This window comes from Aspergillus undulatus (genome assembly GCF_047715775.1).
Source record: "Aspergillus undulatus strain CBS 261.88 unplaced genomic scaffold BDV17scaffold_2, whole genome shotgun sequence".
In the NCBI taxonomy this organism is placed as follows: Eukaryota; Fungi; Ascomycota; class Eurotiomycetes; order Eurotiales; family Aspergillaceae; genus Aspergillus; species Aspergillus undulatus.
The window spans coordinates 456,054-481,314 of record NW_027396606.1 but is presented as its reverse complement, the minus strand read 5'-3'; the positions used below and the strand labels follow the sequence as shown (position 1 = coordinate 481,314).

The 25,261-nt window shown below is 51.7% G+C and overlaps 9 protein-coding genes across 9 annotated transcripts; 4 read left to right on the top strand and 5 right to left on the bottom strand.

The window, feature by feature from the left end:
* The first annotated feature begins 96 nt into the window (after positions 1-96).
* BDV17DRAFT_67516 (RNA polymerase II mediator complex middle subunit MED1) lies at positions 97-2,618 on the top strand. The gene is made up of 2 exons (XM_073764939.1): positions 97-1,838; positions 1,888-2,618. The coding sequence occupies exons 1-2, from the start codon at positions 213-215 to the stop codon at positions 2,509-2,511; spliced, it is 2,250 nt and encodes a 749-aa protein (XP_073620582.1). The 5' UTR covers positions 97-212; the 3' UTR covers positions 2,512-2,618.
* A 2,117-nt stretch (positions 2,619-4,735) lies between these two features.
* Positions 4,736-5,618, top strand: BDV17DRAFT_67482 (uncharacterized protein). The gene has a single exon (XM_073764937.1). The coding sequence runs from the start codon at positions 4,910-4,912 to the stop codon at positions 5,459-5,461; it is 552 nt and encodes a 183-aa protein (XP_073620581.1). The 5' UTR covers positions 4,736-4,909; the 3' UTR covers positions 5,462-5,618.
* Positions 5,619-6,280: 662 nt separating this feature from the next.
* glnA (glutamate--ammonia ligase) lies at positions 6,281-8,171 on the top strand. The gene is made up of 5 exons (XM_073756324.1): positions 6,281-6,485; positions 6,551-6,583; positions 6,640-6,732; positions 6,903-7,829; positions 7,882-8,171. The coding sequence occupies exons 1-5, from the start codon at positions 6,483-6,485 to the stop codon at positions 7,897-7,899; spliced, it is 1,074 nt and encodes a 357-aa protein (XP_073620580.1). The 5' UTR covers positions 6,281-6,482; the 3' UTR covers positions 7,900-8,171.
* Positions 8,172-9,211: 1,040 nt separating this feature from the next.
* Positions 9,212-10,333, bottom strand: BDV17DRAFT_286562 (uncharacterized protein; the record flags this gene model as incomplete). The annotated part of the gene is made up of 2 exons (XM_073760930.1): positions 9,212-9,887; positions 9,942-10,333. The coding sequence occupies 2 exons, from the start codon at positions 10,331-10,333 to the stop codon at positions 9,212-9,214; spliced, it is 1,068 nt and encodes a 355-aa protein (XP_073620579.1).
* A 3,255-nt stretch (positions 10,334-13,588) lies between these two features.
* Positions 13,589-15,253, top strand: BDV17DRAFT_286561 (MFS transporter; the record flags this gene model as incomplete). Its single annotated transcript, XM_073760929.1, has 3 exons — positions 13,589-13,822; positions 13,876-14,117; positions 14,170-15,253. The coding sequence occupies 3 exons, from the start codon at positions 13,589-13,591 to the stop codon at positions 15,251-15,253; spliced, it is 1,560 nt and encodes a 519-aa protein (XP_073620578.1).
* A 173-nt stretch (positions 15,254-15,426) lies between these two features.
* BDV17DRAFT_250407 (transcription factor domain-containing protein) lies at positions 15,427-19,513 on the bottom strand. The gene is made up of 7 exons (XM_073756323.1): positions 19,184-19,513; positions 19,046-19,128; positions 17,940-18,905; positions 17,672-17,880; positions 17,473-17,605; positions 17,003-17,407; positions 15,427-16,952 (listed from the first exon to the last, which is right to left on the bottom strand). Exons 1-7 carry the CDS (start codon positions 19,268-19,270, stop codon positions 15,698-15,700), a joined length of 3,138 nt encoding a protein of 1,045 aa, XP_073620577.1. The 5' UTR covers positions 19,271-19,513; the 3' UTR covers positions 15,427-15,697.
* Positions 19,514-19,713: 200 nt separating this feature from the next.
* On the bottom strand, positions 19,714-20,547 carry BDV17DRAFT_250403 (uncharacterized protein). Its single transcript, XM_073756322.1, has 4 exons — positions 20,386-20,547; positions 20,280-20,320; positions 20,145-20,213; positions 19,714-20,043 (listed from the first exon to the last, which is right to left on the bottom strand). The coding sequence occupies exons 1-4, from the start codon at positions 20,446-20,448 to the stop codon at positions 19,947-19,949; spliced, it is 270 nt and encodes an 89-aa protein (XP_073620576.1). The 5' UTR covers positions 20,449-20,547; the 3' UTR covers positions 19,714-19,946.
* A 1,067-nt stretch (positions 20,548-21,614) lies between these two features.
* On the bottom strand, positions 21,615-22,752 carry BDV17DRAFT_286558 (lactoylglutathione lyase GLO1; the record flags this gene model as incomplete). Its single annotated transcript, XM_073760928.1, has 4 exons — positions 21,615-21,790; positions 21,844-22,554; positions 22,617-22,652; positions 22,719-22,752. The coding sequence occupies 4 exons, from the start codon at positions 22,750-22,752 to the stop codon at positions 21,615-21,617; spliced, it is 957 nt and encodes a 318-aa protein (XP_073620575.1).
* Positions 22,753-23,529: 777 nt separating this feature from the next.
* On the bottom strand, positions 23,530-25,261 carry BDV17DRAFT_66815 (uncharacterized protein). The gene is made up of 2 exons (XM_073764935.1): positions 25,000-25,261; positions 23,530-24,947 (listed from the first exon to the last, which is right to left on the bottom strand). Exons 1-2 carry the CDS (start codon positions 25,200-25,202, stop codon positions 23,573-23,575), a joined length of 1,578 nt encoding a protein of 525 aa, XP_073620574.1. The 5' UTR covers positions 25,203-25,261; the 3' UTR covers positions 23,530-23,572.

Below are 25,261 nucleotides of genomic sequence, written 5' to 3'. Positions count from 1 at the left end.
AATACTGGCGCGCTTGGACGGTTGCTGGCTCCTGTCGAGAGCTGCGGCGGTGTTTACTGGTCCCCGCGGTACCTGAGATGAGCCCCGGAATCGCCTCGATATCATAAGCCTTGAGGTTCCTGTCGCTGAGGCTTGTCCGTTCTTCAAATTTTGCTATACTTTGCATCCAACTTCACTTGTCCTTGATACTTGAACCCGAGGCTGAAAACACCATGGCGACGCCATCATCGAAACCGAACCCAGGAGCAACACCCACGCACCTGACCTCGTCGCCTCATCCATCGGGCGGGCATATGAATCGAACGATATCCCTCAAGTCTCCAGCTACGAGAACGCCCTCAGTTTCCGGACACGGCCACGCAAATCAACCCACCTCGAACCAGCAGTACGCTACACCTCTCGCGGGAACCGCAGAGAATGACAATGCTATCTCATTCAGCTCACCGTCAGCTCTACTTCTTGGCGCATATCCCGGGATTAGCCCGTCTCCAGCAGTTCACGATGCACTGGTCGGATCAGGGATGAATGATAGTGACATTCAAGCGCTAGGGATACCAGGCCTGAAAGTTGGGAACGCGCGGGACAACGATGAAGAGCGCAGGAGACATATCAATGAAGTGGTCCAGCTGCTGCGGGCGCGCGTAGCAGGCAGAGGGGTGAATAGAGAAGGCATTGAGCGCCTGAGCCATCTGGAACGCTTTGAGTCCATTTGGCAGGATGATAACCTGAACATTGCTGGCAATTTCGTCGACCTAGAAATAGACTTTTACCGCGGACAGAATGTGGTCAAGGACGTTAGCCTGAAATATGTGACCACGGAGGGCACCGACGGGGAACGCCGCGACGAGGCTACAGCTGTATTGAAACGTGACTTGATACAGACACCGGAGGACGGCGCGCGTGGCAGCTGGAAGAGACTGGACAACTTCCACAAGAATCTGCAATGGCTCGCTCGGCATGACAAACTTAGCGAAGAGGTGAATTGCTTCGAGGCCATCGAAGGCCTCTATGAAAGTCTGAAGCGGTTATGGGTCGAGGAAAGCACCCGTGGCAAAACTCCAGGGGACTGTGAACACCTCTGCAGCGGCCAAATTGGGCGACCGAGCCTTCATAGAGGCAGTCGGGTCGGACTTTGGTTAGACTACTGGGTGCCGCGTGCCCGGGTCATGGATGCGGAGAAGCGGAGATCACCCGACAAAATGACCGTTGATCAGGCCGAACCCGCTGATGAACCCAACGCGAACGGCAGCTGGAGAATTGCGATCGAATGCGAAGAGGGCTACCCATCTCTTCGCGTATCGAAAGACTGGTTGGGGTCTGAAGTCTTTGCCGTGGTCAACAACGCGGAGGCGCCACCCTCAGACGAGCCGACAGAGTCAGATGTCACGGTTGTCAACTGGGTGGATCCGCCGCCGACACTCCCGGGCAATCAAAGCTCTGAGAACATGGATCTTGACTCTGGCATGCTGGGATCATCTTCTCCGAACCGTCGATTCGTTGCTAGGTTAGAACCAGCCCTCGATATTCCGCTTTTAGTGGCTGCTGAGATTTACCGACACCTGGGCATGCAGATGCCGCAGGAATTCAAGATTATCACCTACGACGGACTATTAGCTCCGGGATGGTCCCCGTTATCAGCTGCGGAAAGCCTTGGGCCGGAAGACCCGACCCTGATCGGTCGAAAGAGGAGCAGGATACCTGTGCAGTCGTTTGACGAACATGGTAAACCGTGTACCAAGCGGCACAGCTACACGTTTCAGCCATTTGAATCTGCTGGAGGGAGAACGCTCAGGGATATCCCCTTCTCCCACCCGCGGCAGCTAGCAGATATCCTTCCGGTATGCTGAGACTGTCTTTTGGCTTTGCGCAATACTGACTCGCTTATAGACGCTCCGCCAGTATGCAGTCCTCGCAAACATGATCCGCAATACATTCCCACCCGCCTCAACATCCAGCGAAGGAGTTTCCGACCAGAAGTCTTCAACTGGTCTACACCAGGAACAGCCAGATGAGACGAAAAGCAATGAAGGCGTAACGATCTTGACCAATGAGAACCTCAACGAGAAAAAGCTCAATATGCTGCTAGGCAAGGCAGGCTCAAAAGCGTTGCGAGCCGAAGAAAAAGCCGAAGACTTGACAGCAGACGAGCTCAAAGTAGACGTGACGCTGCGAACGCAGCTTGGACAAGCCCCCATGATCATGCTGCTTTTTACAGTTAATCGGTCCAATTTATCAGATTCCAAAGCAGAAGACATGCTCTTCAGCAAGGTTTCAATCAGCTTCGAGATCGGGCTGAATGGGCGCATCTCGGTGGTAGACGTGACAGGATTACTGGATGACGAGAACAACTCTACCGATGATACGATCCTAGGCTCGCAGTCCTCAGCTACAGAGGACGAGACCCGCGAGCTACAGGGCAAGATGGCCCACGTCCTCGAGATATCCCAAGACATTGGCATCTTAGTGGAATGGGTCCTCCGATGGGTACGTCTGCGGGAGAGCCGCGGGTGAGCGATAGCGCTGTCCGGGGTATCTCGTTGGAGGGCGGGATTGGTTAGAAACACCCTTGCAGCGCTGCATTGGGGTGGGGACTGGGCTCTGAAGAGACCCAGCCGGCCGGCCTGTTGGTGGTCGGTAGCAGCTGGCCAGACACGGTCTCCCGGTATCTCCGGGTGTCTTAGCAAGTTAGCAGTCTGGGGCACGGTTGCATTCGCTTGTGATACGCTCATGTCGCACGTGGGGGCTCGATTGCCGTTATTTGAGCTTGAGCCTGAGCACGTCGCAGGCCAGGGTCCAGATGATCAGCGCAGCCGTCGGTTCCTGCATGAAGTCTAACATGGTTCTTGAGCTGAGCTGGAGATGGCAAGTGTGACGACGGTAGCACGATAGCCATCAACGTCGCAGCATGAATACGACTTCTCGAGTATACGCAGCGCGAGCACTCAATCCAAAATGAGGATGAGCAGCAGCAACGTGAATAATCCGGGATCTTCAAAAAAGAAGCGGACAATGTCAGATGCTCATCCATAATACTCCAATTTCCCATGAAACGAAATTTCGAGCTCACCATGTCCTCTGTAATGTGCCGTACCTATCCCAATTCCTAATTGTAGAGCACTGGAACAACTTGAATATGCCTCAATTCCAGATATTCGGCGATGAGACATACAACCGGTGAGAAAACCAGTAGAACTTGAACTTGATTCTCAGCAAGGGGCTTCTCATATGTCGCATTACTCAATCGAAATCAGCAGCAACATGGAAATAGTACAAGTTGACTTGTAGACTAAACAACGCATCAAAATTCCAGCTGTTGTGGAAACAAAAGAAAGTCGAGACGCATTTGGAAGCATGATCAACTGCGCGAATTACCGTTCCCGAGACCCAGCAGCGAAGCGGATGACCAACAAATCTTTCAGGTTCACATAGGGCGCGGCGCGGCGAGGCGTCGCCGCTTCAAAACAATCGGTTTCTAGAGCGGTCGGTTCTGCAATCCATAGCATACAGCATGCATGATCATGATTTGTTTTGCTGCGGTATTTTCCTTCCCTGGCTAAGCAGGCAGTTGCACTCCGTGACTGTCGTTTGCCTACTTTGAGTCTGAGGCGTAGTTAGTATGGAGAATTCCGATCTATTTTTACGTGAGACCTTGCCGCTTGCCTCCTTCTGCCCCGAGACCGTCGACGATTTAGGTCAGGTCCACGGGTTTCCGCCGGCGTTTCCCCAGGGATCTAAATGTACCTACGCTAGTGAGGAATGAGCGCTGGGACAGATACGTGAAATTTGCATTCGTTATCTTAGTGGGAGCATTTGAGATCCATTTGGTTTCTGATGAGATACTTTTGAGATTGTGCTGCTGAGCCTGCCGACCGATAGCCACAATCAGTTACCGACCGGTGGTGGCTTAGTCCACTTTCAGTTTGATGCTATCACAGACTCTGTTGGAGCTTTGAGATTTGCAATGATTACCATATGACTCTCAGATCCAATCCCTCCAGCAGTTCAAAAATTATATTTTCCGAAATCTAACATCCACATCGCTTGCCAACTACTGAATTCAAAGCCCATCAACCGGACCGGTTGCAGTCAGCGCGGTTTGTCATGAAGGGCGCAAATCAGCCAATTAGACTGCTTTGATAAGAGCCCGAGAGATCTGCGAATGAGAGGGCGTAGATTGTTGAATTTCTCAGGTCATTATCTCGCGACCCTAGCCATAGAGAGTTGGAGTCTTTGTAAAGTTTGGCGTGTGAGTGAGTTATCGTATGGTTGTTCGGTTGTATGATCTTCTCTCCGACTTTTGAATTTGATCACTGTTGGACTTTTGCTCTGCTGTCGCGAGACGGGAACGGTGACGGACTGCCGGATGATTGCTACGAGACTCGAGAGAGCTTATCCGGGTATTTTCCAATCGATAGCGCAGTGTCTTGGCGAGGTTTATGCCATCTCAACCCAGAGTATACTGTAGGCTTTCGGGCTTCACCTGATAAATCTCTTAAACTGCAGTGCTGACTTTGCGTCTTTCAGGCGCCCGATATTGGCGAAGCCAACAGTATGGGGTAGACAAGGGAATCCCCGGGGAAGCGGAAGTCAGGTGCCAGTTTCCCACAGCCACTGGCCACTCCCATCGCCCGCATTCCTGAATCTCCCGACTTGTCTTTGTTGCCATTTGCTGCCGGCTTGGGGTTCGGGGAAATCAGTTACAAAGATCGACGTTGTCACTGTTAACTCTATTATCATTTTCACGCAAACGCTCTCTGAGAGTTCCTTGCTGCGATGACTTTTTTGTGACATTACTCCGGCATCGGGGCGGCTCCCTCGTTCTGGAAAACCAGAACGCGCGCGGATTCGCCACGCCCCACATCGCTGGAGAAAGGCTGGCGTTGATTCGGGCCTGACGCCGGTAACGTCCATGGCAGAGGTCATTCAAGTTGAATCATTCTTGAAAGTCGGTTACGGCTGTTCCTTGTATTTTATTATTACTTGCATTGCTTCATATTGGAGTCATAGTGGCAGAATCGATATATCATCGAGTTCAGGTCAAGGCGCATGCTTTCTTTTTCGGCGCGGCTTTGCGCGATTCACTCGGCAAGCGCGCCCAGCCACGGCCACTGTACGACGCGATTTAGGCATGGCGGGGTGGAGGGGCATGCTGATTGCTGATAGTGATAGTGCGGTGATAGTGATACGACGAAGATTGATAGCCAGGGCCAGGGCAGTTTTCCTATCGCCTCGGCGGCCAAGCCACGAACCTCCAACCTCCAACCTCCAACCGAGTATACTTCGTTTCAGTTCGGTGGTCAACGGCGCTTCTCCAACGATAAGCAGAGCGGTGGAAATAGCCATCGCGTTAAATTTCTCATTAACACTTTCTTACCTCGCAGACGATTCTAGACTACCCTGCCACTGGCCAACGGCCATCCCCTGTAGCATAGTACACTTAGGGCATCCGACCTGCAGCTGATATGCGCACCAGGAGTCGATGCGACTGGTCTGAGTAATATGATTTACCAACAGCTTCGGCTTCACTATCTCTGTCCTCTCAACTGCGCTTCTGAATATGATGTTTGAATAACCGCCGGAAGATATCTGGATCTGTCGACTGGGAGGTCAGCAGACAGCTCAGTGCTTTTCCGGGGTATGTTCCGTGTGCTGCTTTCGATCACCGCCGCGTGGGTTGGAGGGGAGGGGATCTGCCACCTTTGTCTGGGGAAGGGTGTTCGAATGAGGTTGTTGTGATTATAATATTCGTTGTCATACATATTGGAATATCTGAATTTATGGGCATGCTGAACTACTGCTAGCACCGGTGTTAGATTGGCAGCTGGAGTGTTTCGTGCCTTGCATGTATGTATACCCGAGGAGCCGGGTAAATCGTATTCCTGATTTTGCAATCATTATGTCCAAGAAGATTTCGTAGTTGAAGCTATACAGAGTGGCCATCCAGAGTATAGAGGCGTTAGTTAAGACCTTTGTCTCATTGTTAGCCTGTAATGTAACCAGGTATCCCTGGCCCAGCATGCAGACTGCTCAGCAGACCATCCACACAAAGCTGCGCCTTTTTTATGAAACCGCGGCGAAAGAAAGGAGTTGAACCAAACGCCAGGGCAGGCTGAAATGGACCGAGTCGGGACGAAAATAGCAGTGGTTAGTATCGCGGGGAGGAGCACCGCCTCGGGTGGCGGTAATTTTCGAAACGCAATACGGCAAGAGGCAAAAACAGCAGGCGCAGAGAGAGAAATACTTATTTAACCCCCCACCCACAGAACCAACTGCTGGGCCTCTCCCATCTCCGGTCTTTCTTCTATCCCTCCATCCCCCTCCTCTCTCTACATCTACTTTCTACATTTAACTCCTCCGTCCTCACATTCTCTCTTGCTCTTGCAATCAGCAGTTCTTGTGTTGTGCGCATCTGACTATCTTTGACTCGCATACATCAATTGTCTCCAAGTTTAAATCTATCTTCCCCACCACATCTCTTCACAATGGTGAGTCATAGTTGATGCTGTCCGAACACCTCTATGATCGGTCGCTAATGTTCCAACTCTCCCAGGCTGAGTCTACCAACATCTCCAATACGGAGAACGTGCGTTACCTGCGATCATCGGTCGGAGCCTGTTACAATACTAATTATACCTGCAGCTCCTCAAGTACATGAACCTCGACCAGCGGGGATCTGTCATGGCTGAGTACATCTGGATTGATGCCAACGGCGGCACCCGCAGCAAGACCAAGGTATGCACATACCAATACACACTTCATACACACTCCATCCAGTCATGCGAGCAGATAGCGGGCGCGATAAAAACGTCTGCCGAGCGATAAGGCACCACGCTAATCCTGCATCTGCATCTACCCGCCCCACGTGACCTTTCTGACCAAAGCTAACGATCGCCCGTTACTAGACCCTCTCAAAAGCCCCCTCTGGTGTCGACGAGCTCCCAGAATGGAACTTTGACGGTTCATCAACTTCCCAGGCCCCTGGTGACAACTCAGATGTCTACCTCCGACCGGTTGCCATCTACCCCGATCCCTTCCGCCGTGGAGACAACATCCTTGTCCTTTGCGAGACCTGGGACTCGGATGGCACCCCCAACAAGTTCAACTACCGTCACGACTGCAACCGCCTGATGGAGACGCACGCCAAGGAGGAGTTCTGGTTCGGTCTTGAGCAGGAATACACTCTTCTCGGCCCCGATGGCTGGCCCTACGGATGGCCCAAGGGTGGTTTCCCCGGTGCTCAGGGTCCTTACTACTGTGGCGTCGGTACCGGCAAGGTCTACTGCCGTGACATCGTCGAGGCTCACTACCGTGCCTGTCTGTACGCTGGCGTCAAGATCTCAGGTATCAACGCCGAGGTCATGCCCTCCCAGTGGGAGTACCAGGTCGGCCCTTGCCAGGGCATTGAGATGGGTGACCATCTCTGGTTGTCCCGTTTCCTCCTCCACCGTACCGCCGAAGAGTTCGGTGTCAAGATTTCCTTCGACCCCAAGCCCATCAAGGGTGACTGGAACGGAGCTGGTCTCCACACCAACGTCTCTACCACCTCAACACGTGCTGAGGGTGGTATGAAGGCCATCGAGTCCTACATGAAGAAGCTCGAGGCCCGCCACGTCGAGCACATTGCCGTCTACGGTGAGGGTAACGAGGAGCGTCTCACTGGTCGCCACGAGACCGGTAACATCGACAAGTTCTCATATGGTGTTGCCGACCGTGGTGGTTCCATCCGTATTCCCCGCCAGGTCGCCAAGGATGGCAAGGGTTACTTCGAGGACCGCCGTCCCGCCTCCAACGCTGATCCTTATCAGATCACTGGTATCATTGCGGAAACTGTGAGTTCTGATTGTGCCATTTCATCATTAAACATGTTCTAACGTATTGCAGCTCTGCGGTGGTCTCTAAATCAAAACTTGTCACTTTAGCGCTCGTATACCCTCCGGCGTCGACTGGGTGTAGTTGAAACAGAAGAGCAGCTGGGCAGTTTGGGAACTTATAGATTTCTCTTGTCTTTCTTTTCGATGGTTGTTGTCTTTATGATGCCACAGCTCGCCTTTTGCTTTCCTTATCCCTGCTGGTTTTGCATGCAAATACTTTCTTTGTTAATGGGGTTATGTGTTACGTATAGCATAGATAGTCCAAAAATGGATAATTAGGACGGATCGATGATACTTCTCAACATCTTGCTCTTCTCTCTTCCATCTTCATAATGTAGTTTGTGATCTCTTTTGGATTGTCGCTGTGAACACTCGACAACGTGAAAGGGGCAATGACGCTCGTCGCAGGTGGTAGCTTCCTGCTTTAGAGCAGAAGGGAACAAGCCACTCACCTCCCATCTCTTCAAATGAGAAGAACCTGACGCCCCCGGTAATCATTCCTCGAGATATTTAGCTCTGTCCACTCAGCGGCAACAGACTCACGACGCCGGAGACATAGACGCATCCGGAATCCACCGTGTATACATGCTAAAACTGAGCATTCAAGCTCAATGGCCGACTGAGTTGCCAAGCTGGTGTTCCCCTTCTGTCCAAGGTCGACGCTGTCAATCAGCCAGCTCTCTTCGCTGCCCGATTTCCGATGGTAGCTTGAGATTCTATCGATTGTGAGTGGAAGGTTATTGGTAGATTCTCAATAGTGAGGGGTCAATTATTGACAATTCAATCCACAACAGTATCTATATAGTAGCTGAATGAGTTAATGAGGTCAGGTACCTTAGCCTAGGTATTATCTAGTAACTACAATTTACTAGAGCAGGCCCAGCAGGACCGGTCGAGGACTTGAATAAGTAGGTAGGTACGTGGTATGCCCCTACTAACTTACCTGACAGTTCACGATCTATTTCCAAACTATCTAAGGTTTGCCCTGAAGCGAAGGGGCCGAGCCACTTAGAAGAGTTAGGCACAGATCGTACAGTAAGTTAAGGACTAATTAGCTATTGGATAGATAGATGCATGTTGTAAATAGGTAGACATCTAGGATAGGTCAGAATATTTCACATGATCACATGATATTTGCGCTTGCTTTCGTGCAGGGCGTAACGTAGATGGAATGAAAGGCATGACAGTCGATCAGTGCTCTCGCATCGACTTGGTATACAATGGAATACCGGAGCTACTACAGCAGGGATAATACTGCATCGGACCGGGATAACGCGGGTGTGTGTCAATCAAAGGTACAATGGCGGTTGGAATCGCGTAGCAATGACAGTGCCGGATGGTTAGAAATCCTCCGGACTTTCCAGATCCTCTAACTTCTGACCGAGGAACCGGCCTAGCGCTGCGGACTTGGACTCCAGTGCTAGGAGAATAGATGGCGGGGTGGAGAGGTTAAGGCTTGCGAGACGCTCTAGGTCTCGACTGCGGTCGACTTCGTATTGGGATTGCAGTTGTGCTTCCGTCATGTAGCCGCCAGTGGCTGTGGGCGTAGGTGTTAATGCATTGGTAGTGCCGTTAGTGTGGGCTGCGGTGGGTGTGGCCGTAGATGCTGATGTCGTACTGCTGGCGTCTGTCCCTTGTGCTTGTGAGGGGTCTGTGGTCGATGAGGCCGAGGAAGTGATATTTGAGTTTGGATCCGTTGGTGCTACATCGGCAGCGGCTGTAGCCGATTTCGACGGTCCAACGGCGGCAAGAAGAACCTTGTCTGCGATCCTGGTCACAACGGCGACTGAGTCGTCGAGCTCGAAGACAATGGAGCCTACATTGCCTAGGGATACGGATTGGGCTGTGACATATGATGAGGGATGACTGGCGGGGTTTACGCCGGTGAGGTTACCACTGGAGGCGTTTTTCGCGTAGCATGTATAAGCGGCGCCGTAGGTCGCGCTTAGATTACGTAGCTGGCGAGATGGGAGGGAGGAGGCGTAGGCGAAGATGGCGCCGTTGGTGGCGAAGACGCTGTGAGCTGTGAGTTGAATATCGACAAGTGGGACGCAGGGGTTAGGCACGTACAAGATGGAAGTTATTTCAGGTGGCGAAAGGTTATCCTCTAGTAGGTCGGAGAGGGCCTCCGCGTCGAGCATTTTGATATCAGGCAAACCGGGAATCATCGTGTCGGTATCGCTGTGGTCGTAGTACTCGCCAACAGCGAGGTCTTCTTCGGAGTTGTCGTCGTCGAGATCCCAGCCTTTAGGGGGAGACCAGGAGCAGTCTTCGGGGAAGAAAAAGCTGTTGTCCCAGTAATCTTTGTCGTCGTGTTCATACACGATGGGATCTGTCGAGTAATCGAGGAGATCTTGGGCGTATTTGACCTGACTGCGAGCCCAGTATGGACGGTGGTGAGGATCGTCGAAACCACCAGGTTTGAACGAGAACCCAGTATACTGATGTCTGAACTCAGCCATATTGTCTCAAATGATGGGTGAAGTAGTGAGGCAAGAACAAGAGGGTATATTGGAAAGAGAATAAGATATAGGCAAGCAGAATTAAGAATAATACAAGGCTATATTGATGACATAGACAGAGATGAGTAGAACAAACAGCGAGTCACCAGTTGTCAGCAGTCGAGACGACGTCAACAGAAGCAGGTAGCACGAAGGGTACACAAGAGGGAGGCAGGCCTTTTTCAGTTCCCGTTGGGAGGCTGCACGAGGCGCCATGCAAGACTCAAACTCATGATCTTTTGCGCCATGGCCAAACGGACGGGCTTGACACGAGTCGGGTTCAGAGATGAGAACGTGGGGAGAGGGCGGAGTGGGGGGGGGGCGAAGCTAGGAGTACATACAAGTAGCTGTGTCGCAGAAAACTCAAGACGCCGAATCCAATGAGAGATAAAGGAAAGGGAGAACGAGAAGATCCAGGGCCAAGAAGGGCAAAAAAAGAAAAGAATATTGGAAAGATAAACAGTCAATGCGAAACTCAAATGGGCAAGGCTTCGTGTGCAATATGCAGTGGTGGAAAGCAGGCAGACGGGCAGGCAGAAGACGACCCGAGAGGCAGACAGCAAAGGGAGATCCACGAACCGGTCAGCCTGTCAGATTTGAGCAGTGCGAATGATAATTCTGAGCAAGCAGGGTTGGGTTAGAGAAGTACGTCGATCGGAGAGACTTGTTGGTAGTGAGACTGAGGCTGCTCAGTGGGCTGGCAGTAACCGTTTGCAGACTAGTGTATTGCCGCTTTATTACATCAACACCAGTCGCCAGTCTCCAGGACCTGCCTAAGCCACTCTCCTACTGTCTTCACACATCAGGAACAACTCGCCATCGAGTCATCATATGATTCATCTCTCCAATTATCCTGATTCAGAGCATCTGTTCCTGCGAAGGACAGCCGCGCTAAGCAGCCTATTACTCACAGAAAGAATATCCATGACTACTGCCCTCTCCCGGAGCATTTGTCGTCCAATAAAGCTTGTCGCATTAGGATCCGAGCGCAAAATCGCACTTTTGATCTTCGGACCCTTTGTTGCTATCCGTGACTGCCGCGATTAGGACTCCGGAATTTATCGAACCCAAGACTGGACGTTGCAAATTGGACGTCAGAAGATGCGGAGACTGGAGGCAGCATGAGCCATTTTTCTCAGTCGCCAGGAATCAGCAGCATGCATGTTTTCTTTTGCTGCCCACTTGCCCTGCCGTCTCTGACTCTGAAGTCACATTCTCAGCATGCACGATCAGCGACTTGGCTTCGAAGGAGTTGGAATGCGGAGGATCTGTCGGAATGCTGACGAGCGCTCCAGAACAAAAAAAAACAATCCTGCTCTCTGGTTGCAGCTCTCTTCTCTCAATCTCCAGCATCGCTTGCCAGTTCGCTACCTGCAAAGCCGGTATTGTACAAGGACCAACCAGGAACGGCACTCGCGGGACGGGACGGAGAACCCTTATAGTTGCACCCCACCACCACAAAACAAAACCCCCCCTCCCCCCCTGCTCCCGGTTCCTGGATCATCGTCGATGCGACCTTGCAACATCATGCTGACTCGCAGAACGAGCCCAGATGCTGCGTAGAATAATGCAGTTGAGTCCTGTGAGGGTCTTGCAATGCCCGAGTGGGCTCCCTACTACAGATTTCTCTACTATACTGGGAACGCGCGCGTGCGCGATGGATCCTTCAGCCTGAACATGGAACCATGGTCACCCACTCACATTTTCTATGTCGGCCTGCGAGAATCACGTGGGCTACGAGATTTATTGTTACTCAACGAATACTAACAAACTCAATCTGCAATTCTCCGAGGTTAATTCGAAGCTCCGAGGACTGGAGGAGAAAGGCGACGGTTGACAAATTCATACACTCAATCCGCCAATGACCGCTAGCATATCGATAGTAGGGGACGAAGAGCCGTGAAAAAGTTTCCAAGCAGCTGTGCGCCAAAGACATCGCGCAGCTTGTCTATACGGAGATGACCGAAGGAAACCGACTCGATTCTCTACCCGGAAGCCTGCTAGCAAGCTCAGACCCACTAGCACGACTCCCAGATAGAGCACAAGTGCAGGGTTGTCAGCGTGCCACGCAGTACCTGAGACGCTGCCCAAGGTTTTGCGCCGACTAACAATTGCTCATTGTCAAGCAAGGCTATAAATCGGTTGTGTCTTCATCTTCGGTTTGAAGGGCAGTCTGGCAAAAGGATTAAAATTTCAAACCCACTCTACCCAGCCTTCACATCAAATTACTCCTTCGTATCTTCATTTGTACCCTCTTCCGACTCCTGCCCATGAACCGGCCATTCTCTATAAGCAGTCGTTCTCTTCTCCTCTCTTCATCGGTTTTATATCTTCTGGAAATCGCTATATGCACTACGTCTTGGTTATCCCAGAACGCGACGTTTCCGACTTCCGAGTGCCACCAGACGCTGAGTTCACTTGCTGAGTTGAGGTTGTCCCAAAGGAAGCCAAGAATATGCAGGCTTCGCTGCCCCTCGGCTCTGCCTTGTCCATGACCAAGGCCGAGTTATGGAGGGGAGATTGCTTTTGGTCACGATAAAAGTAAGGACCTGAAAAGGTGAGTGCTGTATTGAGCATGCAGCGACTAGGTAGGTATGGACGCACAAAAAGGTGCTTTCCCCCTACGGGGGGCCTCGATGGTATTGATATAGGTGTTCAACGGGTGTTCAGCCGTGATGCTCTAATACTAAACTATGAGTTCTTATCTTAGGACCACATTCCCCGCGCAGTCCTTGCAGCGCCTTTTGAAGTCGGCCTAAGCTTATCAAGTAGCGCAGCCTGACGAGCAAAGACAGTGTCGCCGCTTATTCTTCATCAGCCAGAATGACAGACCAACATTCAACATGGCCTATAAATCTTCATATACTGTCTTATCAGCTTATTAATCACATTCGTACACCTGCAGTTGATTCTTAACCCCAGATAGATCGATCGTCCCTTCCCCAGCGCTGGCGCGCCACGCTATGGATCGGATTCCATGACCGGGCAACGACTCCCAATCACAGTCCCAGGGAGTCAAGCTAGCTCTGCTACATTTATCACCTCATCGCCAAGAAAAGCACGTTAGGCCACTCAATGCCAGGATCATATTCGTCATGTCTGGGGAATGAGCGCCGATGCAACATTCCAGCGATTCAGATTTGCTCAAGCTAGTTGACATATTTTATCTGCACCTTCCCTCCTATTTTGAGGAAAGACCCCAGTGTTAACGGCATCATGTCTTTTCTCAAAGGCATAACGGCCACAACGGCCACCGAGGCCAAGGCGGAAGAGACCAATAATGCGCCGACCACGGGAGACTCAACCGGTCTACAGAAGGAGCTGGCCGCGGTGGACGAGGTGCTAGTCAGGAAAATGGCCCTGGTGAACGGTGCAATCGACGAGATTGGGATGTCACCCTTTCAGTGGAAATTGTTCTTTCTCAATGGGTTCGGGTACGCCGTTGACTCGGTACACCTCTCTATCAAATGTAACAAGTTAGGAGCATTAACATCCGTCACCAGCTGCTCGTCGTCTGCCAGTCCATCGCGCAACCGGCCGTAACGCAGGAATTCGGCAACCCCAGCGCAAAGCTCGCCGGTGTAGCTCTGGCATCGCAAATCGGTCTCCTTGTTGGCGCTGCGGTTTGGGGATTCTCTGCCGATGTCATCGGCCGGAAACTGGCGTTCAACTCGAGTCTTTTCATCTGTGCGATATTTGTGCTCATTGCTGGTGGCATGCCGAATTATATCTCTTTCTGTGCTATGTTTGTCCTACCAACCTCAGTTACATGTGAAGTGCTAATCGAGCACCTGTAGGGTTGCCATCTACTCTGCCGGGGCAGGAGGGAATTATGTCTTAGACGCGACGAACCTTCTCGAGTACCTTCCAGTATCTCACGCATGGCTTGTCACTTTTCTAGCCGTCTGGTGGGCTGTTGGATATACTATCACCGGTCTGCTGGCATGGGCATTCATGAGCAACTTCAGCTGCAACCCTGATGCGACTGTCGCCGAGTGTACTCGCGCCGACAACATGGGTTGGCGATACCTTCATTTTACCAGCGGCGGTCTTGTCCTCGTTATCAGTGTCTTGCGCCTCGTCGCTATTCGCATGGCAGAAACCCCAAAGTGGCTAGCCAGCCAAAACCGCGACGAAGAACTATACACAATCCTTCTCAACCTAGCCGAAAAATATAACCGCCCATTCACTCTAAGGCTCGAAGACCTCACCACCCAAGGCCGCGTCCAGGGTACCGAGAAATCAGTCTGGTCCGCCATCCGCCTGGCGAGTCACTTCACGGGCCTCTTCAGCACCGGGAAACTAGCCTACTCGACCATAATGATCATAATCAACTGGCTTTTCATCGGCACCGTCTCGCCTCTCTACTCGATCTTCCTCCCTTACTACCTCCAATCCCGCGGCGCCGACACAGGCGACGACTCAAACTACACCACCTGGCGCAACTACGCCATCAACCAAGTATCCGGACTAATAGGACCCATCATCGCCGCCGTCCTTGTCGAAACCCGCATAATCGGCCGACGACGCACCCTAGCCATCGGCGCGTCCGTAACAACAGCCCTCCAATTCGGATACACGCAAGTTACAACCCCGGCTCAAAACGTCGGCGTCTCGGCAGCTATAACTGCCGCATCTAACATCTTCTACGGGACCATCTACGCGTATACACCCGAGATCTTGCCGAGCGCGCACAGAGCAACGGGGTACGGGCTCTGTGTTGTGGTTAATCGGGTAGGCGGGATTGTGGGCGTACTGGTGGGGAGTTACGCGGATGTTGAGACGGTCACGCCGTTGTGGGTTTGTGCGGGGTTGTATGCTGCGCTGGTTGTTACGAGTTTGTTGCTGCCGTTTGAGTCGAGGGGGAAGAGGACTGCTTAGATGGGTTGATACCGAGTGAGCGAGAAGAGATACTTGGCTTTCTATGTATCGTTTGATATGGGATAGTCCTTAAAAGGTGGAAAAGCTGTAGGCTATGCATAGACCAAATATGCTTAATCATCGGCTAAAGCAGCATTAGGCTATTCTATTCTCTAGAACTTTTGTTCACGTCAATATATATCTGTGTATATTCCCTCTTCGCGCACAGCTTAACATAATTCCTAAGACATTGAGCCGTTCAACCCACAATGCGACTGCGATGAACAGCAGACCGAACAGGACCGGAGGCTGATCTCATTGCTCTTTCAAATCCCGCAGGGCATCAGAGGGGTCGCTCCTGCCTAGTATTGCAGCATTTAACTGTGACATACGAAGCAGGTGTGACGGAGTGGAAGCTGCAGCCCAACTTCAATCGCTCCTTCCTAAACTTTCCTTAGGTCAGTCTTACAGCGACCTCCCAAATGCCCCGGCCCCGGCCCCATTGGTAGTAGCACCGGTGTTCGCTCCCTCACTCAGGTCCTGACTCGTCGCTTCCCACCACGGCTCTATATCCTCGAGGCTTGGCAGCGCAACACCAACACTGTCAACACCAGCGCTGTCCGTGTCCCCATTTGAATTTGGGTTCATCCGTAATGCAGATGCCGCGGCGGCGGTGGTCGTGGTATCTGTGTCCGTGGCTGTGGCTGTGATGTTATCGGGTAAGAGGCCGAAATCGGAGTCGCGGATCCAGGTGTCGATGTCGGTTGCTGTTGCTGTTGTTTGAGTTGGGGCCAGATTGAAAGTCGAGTGGGGGTTTGTTGACGATAGAGGGCCGTGAGGATGAGAATGATGCTGATTCTGCGAATGGGGCTGGAGGGTCTTCAGGTTGAGGTCGAGGCCTGGGGATGTTGAGAAGCCTGTGTTTGTATTGATCCCGTTTCCTGCGGTTGTGGGATGGGGTTGTGCATGTGAATGGAGGGAGAAGGGCGTCGACGCTGAGAGGTTCTGGCTATGGCTATGTCCATGTCCATGTCCATGCCCAGGTGCCTTCACCGGTCCGCTAACACTCAGTCGACTCTTCTTCCGTATAGACGGATCATCTTCTGCTCGATGGATCGCATTCCCAATGGACTCCCTGGCCCCCGTCGACCCCGAGGCCCGTCGCCCAAGGCCCGGTATTCGCTGGCTACCGGGCTGACTGACGCCTCTCTTCAACGCCCCCGAGCGCCGCATCCTAGCCTGCCATCGTCTTTGTAATGAGACAAGGAAGTCTCGAGTGCGCTTTGCATTCTCGAAACTCTGCCCTAGCTCGTCGAGCGCGCGGAAGCAGAGGTTTAGGTATGCGACCATTTCACCACTGTTACTATTGTCAACTCCTACACCGGCGCCAGCACCAGCACCAGCTCCTGATCCCGGTTTCGACGTTGGTGCAATCCCAGATTTACCGGTCCCGGTAACAAGCAACCTCGTCGGCGAAATCGTAACATAAAGCAGAATCAGCGCAGCACTGAAAATCATGCTTACGACCTGATTGTTCATTCTCCGGAACGAGTAGTGTCTTTCGTAGATGTGGAGCAGACGCGCGATGGCGATGGATGATTCAATGCACATTTTGCGCGCGTGCGTGTAGCCTGGACCCTGCCGCGGCGAACGAGGTTGGATGTAGGACTTTGAGACCCAAGGACGGTGCGTGAAGATTACAATTTGGTGGTATTGGAGACTTGGTTTCGTTAGTTTTGTGTATGCACGGTGGTTCGGGTGGAAATATACTGAAGCATAAGCAAATGAGGCAACTTCGGCGTCGCATCATCCTCAAGATCAACATCAAGAATACTCGGCAGATTTGCCCTCCAAGCAAAAAGGTCATCCGTAACGCGATGACAAAACCGTTGCAGCTCATGCCTTGGGATATCAGAGCACCCGTAGAGAACATGGCCAAGGGGCGAAATAATCTCCCAAAGCACCGCAAACTGTCGACTGATCAACTCATTCGGATTCTTCAATTCGCCATTGACACCGACGCCGAAACCGAAAGCCTCTTGGCTTGCGCTCGCGGGGAGCCCATAGGGTTGCCATGTGCCTTCTTTGCCCACTGTTAGGCCAGATGCAGGTTTTGGGACGGTGATGTCGCCGGCGTTCATCCGGAATGGGCGGCCTAGGTAGAAGCCCCAGAAACTGGCAGTGTTTAGCATTTCATACAGGAATGCGTTAAGTATCTGGGATGTAAAAGAGAAACTCACTGGTCTGCAGTGTAACTCCCCCAAAATGCGATCCGGCGTACATCTGCTTCAAAGGCACTCATATCCCCCTTTTCGACGTAGGGCGTCATGTCCAGATGCAGTCCAAGGTCGAATGCGAGTCTCATTGACATTCCTACCAGTTTCTTGTTAGGCTTGCTTCGGAGCGTTATATCCCGTGCAGTTCAGAGACATAACATACCACTGTAAAGCCAACCACGGGCATCTCGATTAGATGCCCCTTCGTGACAGCTAAGGATTACGAGAGCCTGGACTGTAGCGACGCATGGCGAGTCCAGCTCGATTTCCAGTAGTGCCTTGGCTCTATCTGCGAAGAATTCAGAGAGCGATTTGGGGAATGTGATGAACGTCGGATGGTATCGCGCTTCGAAGGCGCTTCCGATAGCACACCTGAATTTTGTTAGTTTGGCTTGAGCAGAGACGATAGAATGACGAGAGCGAAGACGTACATCGCGTTGGTGAGCACCTCAGAATAGAACGGTGTGTCGTCGAATTCCTCCCTCCAGTTTCGTCTAGCGGTATAGTACATCTCCTTGTCAACGACATAGGTACTGCAGTTCTGCCAGGTGAAGTAGAGCTCTAGGAGGTGGTCCTCGAGAGTCTGATCAACCAATTGGCCGACGCGCAGATGATTGAGGATATCCTGTCCGTCGTGGCGAACAGTCCGCGCATCAGGGCGCTGGCGCTGCTGCGTTGCAGATACATCGACGAGATTGAGATTTGACGTTGCTCCGAAGAATCGTAGATGGCCGTCGCCGGCGATCTTCAGCGTGCCGATCCGATGGGATATCTGTTCGATGACGTCCTTCTCTGCTTCGTCTTCCTCGCCGCTGTCGCTGTCGTCGTCTCGCTCGGGCTGCGCTTGTTGGAGGAGGACCCCTGGCTGCTGCGCTATGTCTTGGGACAACTGCAGGCTATCTGGGCTGTAGCCGTTCTCTGGAGACGCCTGGTATCCGCCGTTCATGTTCACGTATAGAGAGTCCAAGCTCTCAGCGGTCGGAAGGGCAAACTCCCAGCTTGTTTGGGGAAATGCGAACCCAAAGGGACTCGTCGTATCCTGATTGTTAACTGGATTTCCGGTCGGCGGGTTGGGTAAGATATCCTGCGATGGCATAGTTCCAGCAGGATTATCAGTCGCAGCGCCATTATTAAAAGGAACAGGAAGCGGACTATGATCGGGAGGATGCGACGCAGGGCTCGATTGCCCGCGCCCATTCAACCCATCGACCGGTGACGCTGGGGAGTCTCTTTTCTTCACAGCCCCACGGGGTATTTGCAGTGTGTCCAGAACCCGGTTAATTCCCGTTTCATCCTCTGCCTTCATTGGGGGAGGCTCGAGGCCATTGTCGTAAATGAATTGAACGAGCTGGTCGATTCGAGCGGAGAAGAGCTCTGTTGCTGCGCGTAGGGAGACTCTAATGAAGGTCAGCGCTGCGACAAGCAGCTGAGATTCTCGGCTGAATTCAACGAGAATCAAACGGCAAGTCTCAATACAAGCGAGACCCAAGCGTGCTGAGGGGATATCAAGAGGGAAGAAAAGAATTGTGCAACGCACTTTCGCTTGTCGTCTCCATGCTGGTACTTGCATTGTTTCCCTTTCCTCTCACAGTTGTTGCAATGCGGGGAACCACCATCACACTGTTTCGTTACTCAGTCAATTCAACCACTGGATCACGAAGGTCAGAAAACATACCCTGATTTTACTCTCCCGACAAGGAACACAGGCAGTGGTGACGTGCTTCCTAGGAGCACGCTTCGGCTTCTCCGACTCGGACTGCATTGTGCTTGTCCGATTGAAGAGTAAGAATATAGCGAAAGAAAGGATGAATGAATCAGCCAAAGTCAACAGAACACTGATCGAAAGCAAGCATGACCGGGACAGTATTCATGGGGGTGATGAGGTGGATGACAATTAGACAGACGTTGTTCGCGGACGGCGACCGTGGCGGGGGACAGAAATTCCGGGGAAGATTTTATACGGGGACGGAGTGCCTGGACAATCATCGGCACTGACAGGGCAGAGTGGCATAACGATCGGACCGACTGCCAGTCTGCCACTGAATTGACGGGTCTCCAGCCTGGGGAATCTTGCCCCTCTAGATAAAGCTCCACCGTGACGCCCAATCAAATGAGGCTACTCCTCCTCCCCGCGCCTGGACAGGGTAAAAACTCCCGTCTTGCTCTCACCTGACTGGGTCTTGGGGTCATTTCATGCAGATTTGCAGAGTGCGGATTTGAGAAGCTAGGCCCGAATGTCTTATCTCATCGAGAGTTCCGGACCCTGGTTCCTGCACAGCGCCAGAATTACTCAATGTAGAAGTTACCATTCACGGAAATGTTATAAAGTCCTGTGACTCCAGTCCCAGGAACAAAAACATTTATTCAAGTCAATAATTGATTATTAAAACACCAATTTACCACTAGCTAAGTAGTAGGTTCCAAGAGCAGCACACCCATTAGACAGGCTGTGTCTTAACCTCCTGATCCTCCTCAACTCTCTCAACGTGAGGATGACCCTCGAAGGACAGCGTCGAGACCTCCGGCACAGAAACACTATATAAGTACAACCTCGTCAGTCTCATGGAACGTATTCAGGAGATGGAACATTGACTCCAGAAGAATGTATTTTGGCAGTTCGTAAGGGTGAAACGCACGCGAAAGCTTTAATCAGCTTATACTCATGCGTGATGGTCCCTCCATTTGAAACGGCGTTGTCCTTGACACTGTAGGTAGGCGCGATATGTTAGTATACGTAGTGAATCAATCTTTCCAGGATGAAAGGTTCGTACGCTTGGACTTCTTCGTCCGTCGCGGACTTCTTGAGGCTGACCTATATGAAGATTCGGGTTAGTATGCTCATGGTACCTGATTATTAAAGGTGGGGTGGAAGCGAACGATGTAGCTTGGCATGATGATGTTGTTTACGGCGTAGTTCGGGGCGAAAGGTCTAGTCAGCATGTGGGTGTACAAATATGAAGAAAAGTTGAAACCCTTTGTGCAAAGAAAAGAATAAATACTGTGGCAACCTGGTGTTTGCTGACGAGTTTGGCTGGCAGATATCACGCCTGACAAATTGCCCCTCCGCTCAAATGGTTAGGCGACCATGGTATACGTCATGGCAATCTACCCGGAGGTGCCCCGAGACCGCTGAGCTGAGCTGAGCCGAGCCACCATTACGGCCGAACAGAGAACTAATGCCATGTTATTGCTATATTGATTGACGCGCCCGTAGATCCGGTACGAGCATGACATAGCTTGTTCAGCGTTCAGCTCCAGCGGCAGACATTTCCACTAATCCTCTATATCTAAGCTATAAGTACCTTGCCACAGATCTATTTCTTGTCTGTCTCGCTCCTTGATCCTGGATAAGGTAAGCATGCTGCTCAGATTACCTGTGCCTGCAGTAGATGGGGTCGTACGTACTCCTCGTTCACGTTCGAACGAACCGGAGTAATCAAGGATTTTGACCTGATAATTCATTAGCATTTTGCTCCATCATGGTTTGGGAACGAGGTCAGGGTGGCCGGGGGAAACGAACATACCGGACTGTCGGCATCGTGCTTAGTGTATCTGTGAAGGTTGGCTGAGATAGGGTACTATATGGTACTGGTATGAGGTATGTAGAGAACTTGGGACTTCCAGGTTTTGCCTACACAGACAGATGTATTTAAATACACTGTACACTGGTTATTTTTGCTTTTGCTGAATGGGGGGTGAATGGCGGGGTAACAACACATCAAAAGTACATATGCCGACTGTCTAGATAGGTAGATATTGTCGAATATCGATGTGGTAAGACGATCTGATTCTCCAAGGATCACTGGACGAACAAATGAACGGACGAACGAAGACAGATCTGGTGTTGGTAGTTAAATTAACTTCCCGTGGAGCTGATCATCGATGGTGATGGACGAAGGAAATAAATCAACGGCAGTAGGGAAGGGGCCCCCGTCACAGTACGGAGGTGGCGTTGCGTAGAAATGCGCAGAGACGCTTGAGAGAATTGATATGAGGCCGTATCTATCTACCGGAATAGAAACATATCGAGCTGTTAATGTTGTTGACAGTCAAGGAGTAACGAATGGTAATATATACTAATGACTTGTCTGCAATATGTAGCCTAACTACCAGTTGCTAGTGCGCTTCAGCGCCTCGTTCTGGATCACTTCAATCCAGTACCCGTCAGGGTCAAGCACAAAGGCGACGTTCTTCATGCGTCCGTCCGTCAGGCGCTTCTTCCAGTTGACATTCAGGGACTCGAAGCGCTCGCACGCGGCGTTGAGGTCGTCGACAGAAATACCTTGAGCTGTTAGTCAAAGCTCAACTTCTGGGTGAGAGATAGTAATGGCTTACAGATGTGACCGAAGCCCTGCGGCTCGGAGTTACCGTCGTGGTAGACCTTACCCTCCTGCCTCTCGGTGCCGTAGTTCCACGTCAACTCGAGAAGACCCTCCCACTCAGCAACGGGGTTCTTAGCGCCCTCGTTCTGCTTCGGGTTCGACGCGGGGTATCCCAAGAAATACAGATTGAACCCGTTATCCTTGTTCTCGATGGTTCGCAGCAAAGTCATACCCATAGTCTCCTGGTAGTACTTCAAGCTAACCTCGGCGTCCTTAACGCGGAGCATGGTATGGTTCAACCGGTAAGAGCTGGTATCCGTCTCCGCAGTATAATCCTCGTCCCTGCGTCGGATAATCTCAACCCAGTACCCGTCTGGATCCTTCACGAACGCAATATGCCGCATGCGACCTTCAGTGAGCTTCTTCTGGAACGGGTACCCCGCGTCCTCGAGCCGCTTGCACGCCGCCTCGATGTTATCGACGGAGATGGCGATGTGGCCGAAGCCGCGGTGGGGTTCTGTGTTGCCGTTCACGACGCTGTAGTTCGGGTCGTTCTCGGTGCCGTAGTTGTGCGTGAGCTCGAGGACTGCATGGCGGTCTGTCCAGTGGCGGTCGCCTTGGAGGGACTGTGCGCCGTTGTAGGCGAGGAAGTACAGGGAGAACTTGTTGTCGGGGAAGTCGAGCTGCTGGACTTGGTTTAGGCCGAGGAATTTGTAGAAGTCGACTGCAGGTAAAATGTGGTTAGGAGTGTTCCGATAGAGTTGAGGCGAAGTCAGTTCGACTTACCCGATCGCTTAGGGTCCTTGACCCGGAGCATTGTATCTGAAGATTAATATTCCATTGTTAGCCATGCTGCACGGTGTGTAGTTCATTCGCAACAATACTAACGGTTAAGCTTATAGGTGGAGGTGTCGGTCGCCATTGTCGCGAGAGATCGACTCGAAGCTATGCGATGGTTAGCTGCGATTGGCTCACTGTGATAGCTGGAGCACTAATCATGAACCTGGTAGGACAGAGAATCTTGGGTTGAGGACCCTGAGGATAGGCAAAGAGAAGAGCGAGCGTTTTCCCAGCATGAGGAGGGGCAGGCAACGTATTAGTGAGCAGTTGGAGGAGAAATGCCGCGGCGAGAGCAAAAGGTGGGGACAGCAGCTCGAGCTATGACGCTATTCCTCCGTGAGCAACACCGCTTGGCTCATGCGACCTGTGTACACCTTTCTTCTCCGATTCCATTCCACCTCACGATGAATAATCACAATATTGATAGGTGAACATTGGCAATTTCTGCTCTGTGTGTTCACAGCTTGTTTAGTGGTGTAGTAGGCAGTAATTGTGTTACCAGGTCCATTTCACCTGGAGCTACATTGAATGGAATTGCCATCCACTCTGTATATAAGTGTCTCATCTGTCAGAGAATTAGGGCAGATCGCACATTGTAGCCAAGAGTTTCTCCGAAAGTACCAAAGGGCTTTTATAGCATGATAGAAGTTAAGAGGATGGCCAGTGCCCTTTTTTTCTTATATGCATTGACCGCAGTCTTGAATATTCGGGCTACATGGCTCTACCTGTCTGATTCTGATGTTGATGTGCCGCGAAAAATTCCGGGCGTCCGTTGCATGGAATAAGCTGTTTGACGGCAAGATGGAGAAGTGAATATTCGATAAATTATATTGGGTATTAATGTACTTATTTAGCCCGTGTAAAACGACCGTGATGAACATCGAATGTCGGAAGCGGTTAGATTACATGTTGGATTCTCCATCGGTGTTATTGCCGCCATCTGCGCCTGCGCCTGCATTTGAATTAAAAGTCTCCGCAAACCACTCCCCAGTAAGAGAAGTTACGACCTCACGAGCCGCTGGTTTCGTGGATGGAATAGAAACGGACGAGAGCGTGACCCGCTCTTCACCGAAGCCCTTCTCTTTCCCCCAGAAGCAAGCTCTCCGCATCACGTCTACCATCTCGTTGGCCTGGTGAAAGAGGACGGTGTCGTTTTGATTCCTTCTGCGTCCGGGAGGTTTATGTTCTAGTTCGTTCTCTTCCGATGACGGCGACGACGATGAAGTTGACGCGGAGTGTGTTTTTTCTTTGGCATGCTCATTCGTGTGCGTGAAGAGACGGACCCAGGGGAGAGTCACCTCCAGTCGTTCAATCGGTTGCCGACTATATCTCTCCGGCGGCCCATCGGTACCATAATCCAAGCCGTAAGGCGGCCACCGGGAGAGGGCTTTGCGGCGGCGGGTAGGGGGTGCATGATCCTGGCCCTTGCTCTCTTCGGGATCCTCGCTCAAGTCTTGAGTGAATGATGACTCGGTGTTCTCCGGACCAACAGCGTCCCATAAATCGAGCTCCTCAGGCTCTTCCGAGATAAGTACAGGGACCGGATGCTCAGGACTGGTGTCATACTTCGGGAACACCTTTGGCGTGTCTTTCCCGGCAGAGCGGACGAAGAGAATTGGTGAGGCAAATGGGTCAAAGTACCGCTCGTGTGATAAGAAGAATCTTTCTCTCGCTTTGAGGAGGGGGACCAGATCTTTCGGCGCTTGCTTTCTCTTCAGCGTCGGGCTGCTGGCTGTGGTGCTAGGCGATGTGCAGTACTCATCTAACGAAGTCCAGTCACAGACCGGATCAAGCGCTGCAACGGCATGTACAGAGCGCGGTTCTGTAAGCGCGAGCATGAGAGCTAGGGAGCCTCCAATATGCGTCCCCATGACGCCAAGTCGCGCCGGTCGAAGCTTCTTCAGGACCCAATCGAATCCAGCCATGGTGTCGTGGACTGGAGTTGGATATCGGTAGTAGAGAGATTGTGGCGCGGTACCATCAGTCTGTATCCTTACTCTTTGGTCGAAAGGGAGCTGGTCCAAGTCGAATGCCATGTCACCTAGACGATAGTTGATCGTAACCACGGTTGAAGACGTCACGTTTGCCAGTCTCGGGGCAGAAACGGCATCGACTGTCGCGCGACGAGCGGCAGCGGTCTCTCTCTTAGTCATTGTTATTGGCCCATATTGAGAGCCAGTCTCTGTTTCTGGTGAATCCTGGAATAGCGGCCCCTGCGGAAGTCGAATAATCACATTATTTGCATTCGACTGCTTGGCACGCTTCGGTTGAACCACACTGGCAGGCTCGTTAGCTTATCTGGTTAAGACCGTAAATTTGAGGCCCGTACTTCAAGGTGATATACCCGTTCCCTCCGACGTAGACATCGTAGACGCCTTTGATACGTCTTTGCGTAGACGCGGATTTCACGGATCCGACAAGTTCGCGACGGTGGAGACTATGTAGCGTGCGAAGATCCCGACAAATTGCCAAGGAGATCCCGCAAAAGCGCAGACGTGGCGGCAATACAAGTGAGGGGCTGAGACGCTGCATATCAACGTAGAAGCAGCGTGTTGGCCTCGATTGTCTGGATGGAAGATGTCGAGGTAAAC

Coding starts and splice junctions, on each gene's coding strand:
- BDV17DRAFT_250403 (XM_073756322.1), bottom strand. CDS start 20,448: ATGCTGACTAGACCTTTCGCCCCGAACTACGCCGTAAACAACATCATC. Junction 20,321..20,385: donor TCATCATGCCAAGCTACATC/GTTCGCTTCCAC, acceptor ATCTTCATATAG/GTCAGCCTCAAGAAGTCCGC. Junction 20,214..20,279: donor ACGGACGAAGAAGTCCAAGC/GTACGAACCTTT, acceptor GCCTACCTACAG/TGTCAAGGACAACGCCGTTT.
- BDV17DRAFT_250407 (XM_073756323.1), bottom strand. CDS start 19,270: ATGCAGTCCGAGTCGGAGAAGCCGAAGCGTGCTCCTAGGAAGCACGTC. Junction 17,881..17,939: donor GAGGTGCTCACCAACGCGAT/GTACGTCTTCGC, acceptor AACAAAATTCAG/GTGTGCTATCGGAAGCGCCT. Junction 17,606..17,671: donor CCGTGGTTGGCTTTACAGTG/GTATGTTATGTC, acceptor AGAAACTGGTAG/GAATGTCAATGAGACTCGCA.
- BDV17DRAFT_66815 (XM_073764935.1), bottom strand. CDS start 25,202: ATGCAGCGTCTCAGCCCCTCACTTGTATTGCCGCCACGTCTGCGCTTT. Junction 24,948..24,999: donor AACGGGTATATCACCTTGAA/GTACGGGCCTCA, acceptor CGAGCCTGCCAG/TGTGGTTCAACCGAAGCGTG.
- BDV17DRAFT_67516 (XM_073764939.1), top strand. CDS start 213: ATGGCGACGCCATCATCGAAACCGAACCCAGGAGCAACACCCACGCAC. Junction 1,839..1,887: donor AGCTAGCAGATATCCTTCCG/GTATGCTGAGAC, acceptor ACTCGCTTATAG/ACGCTCCGCCAGTATGCAGT.
- BDV17DRAFT_67482 (XM_073764937.1), top strand. CDS start 4,910: ATGGCAGAGGTCATTCAAGTTGAATCATTCTTGAAAGTCGGTTACGGC.
- glnA (XM_073756324.1), top strand. Junction 6,584..6,639: donor ACATCTCCAATACGGAGAAC/GTGCGTTACCTG, acceptor TTATACCTGCAG/CTCCTCAAGTACATGAACCT. Junction 6,733..6,902: donor GCACCCGCAGCAAGACCAAG/GTATGCACATAC, acceptor GCCCGTTACTAG/ACCCTCTCAAAAGCCCCCTC.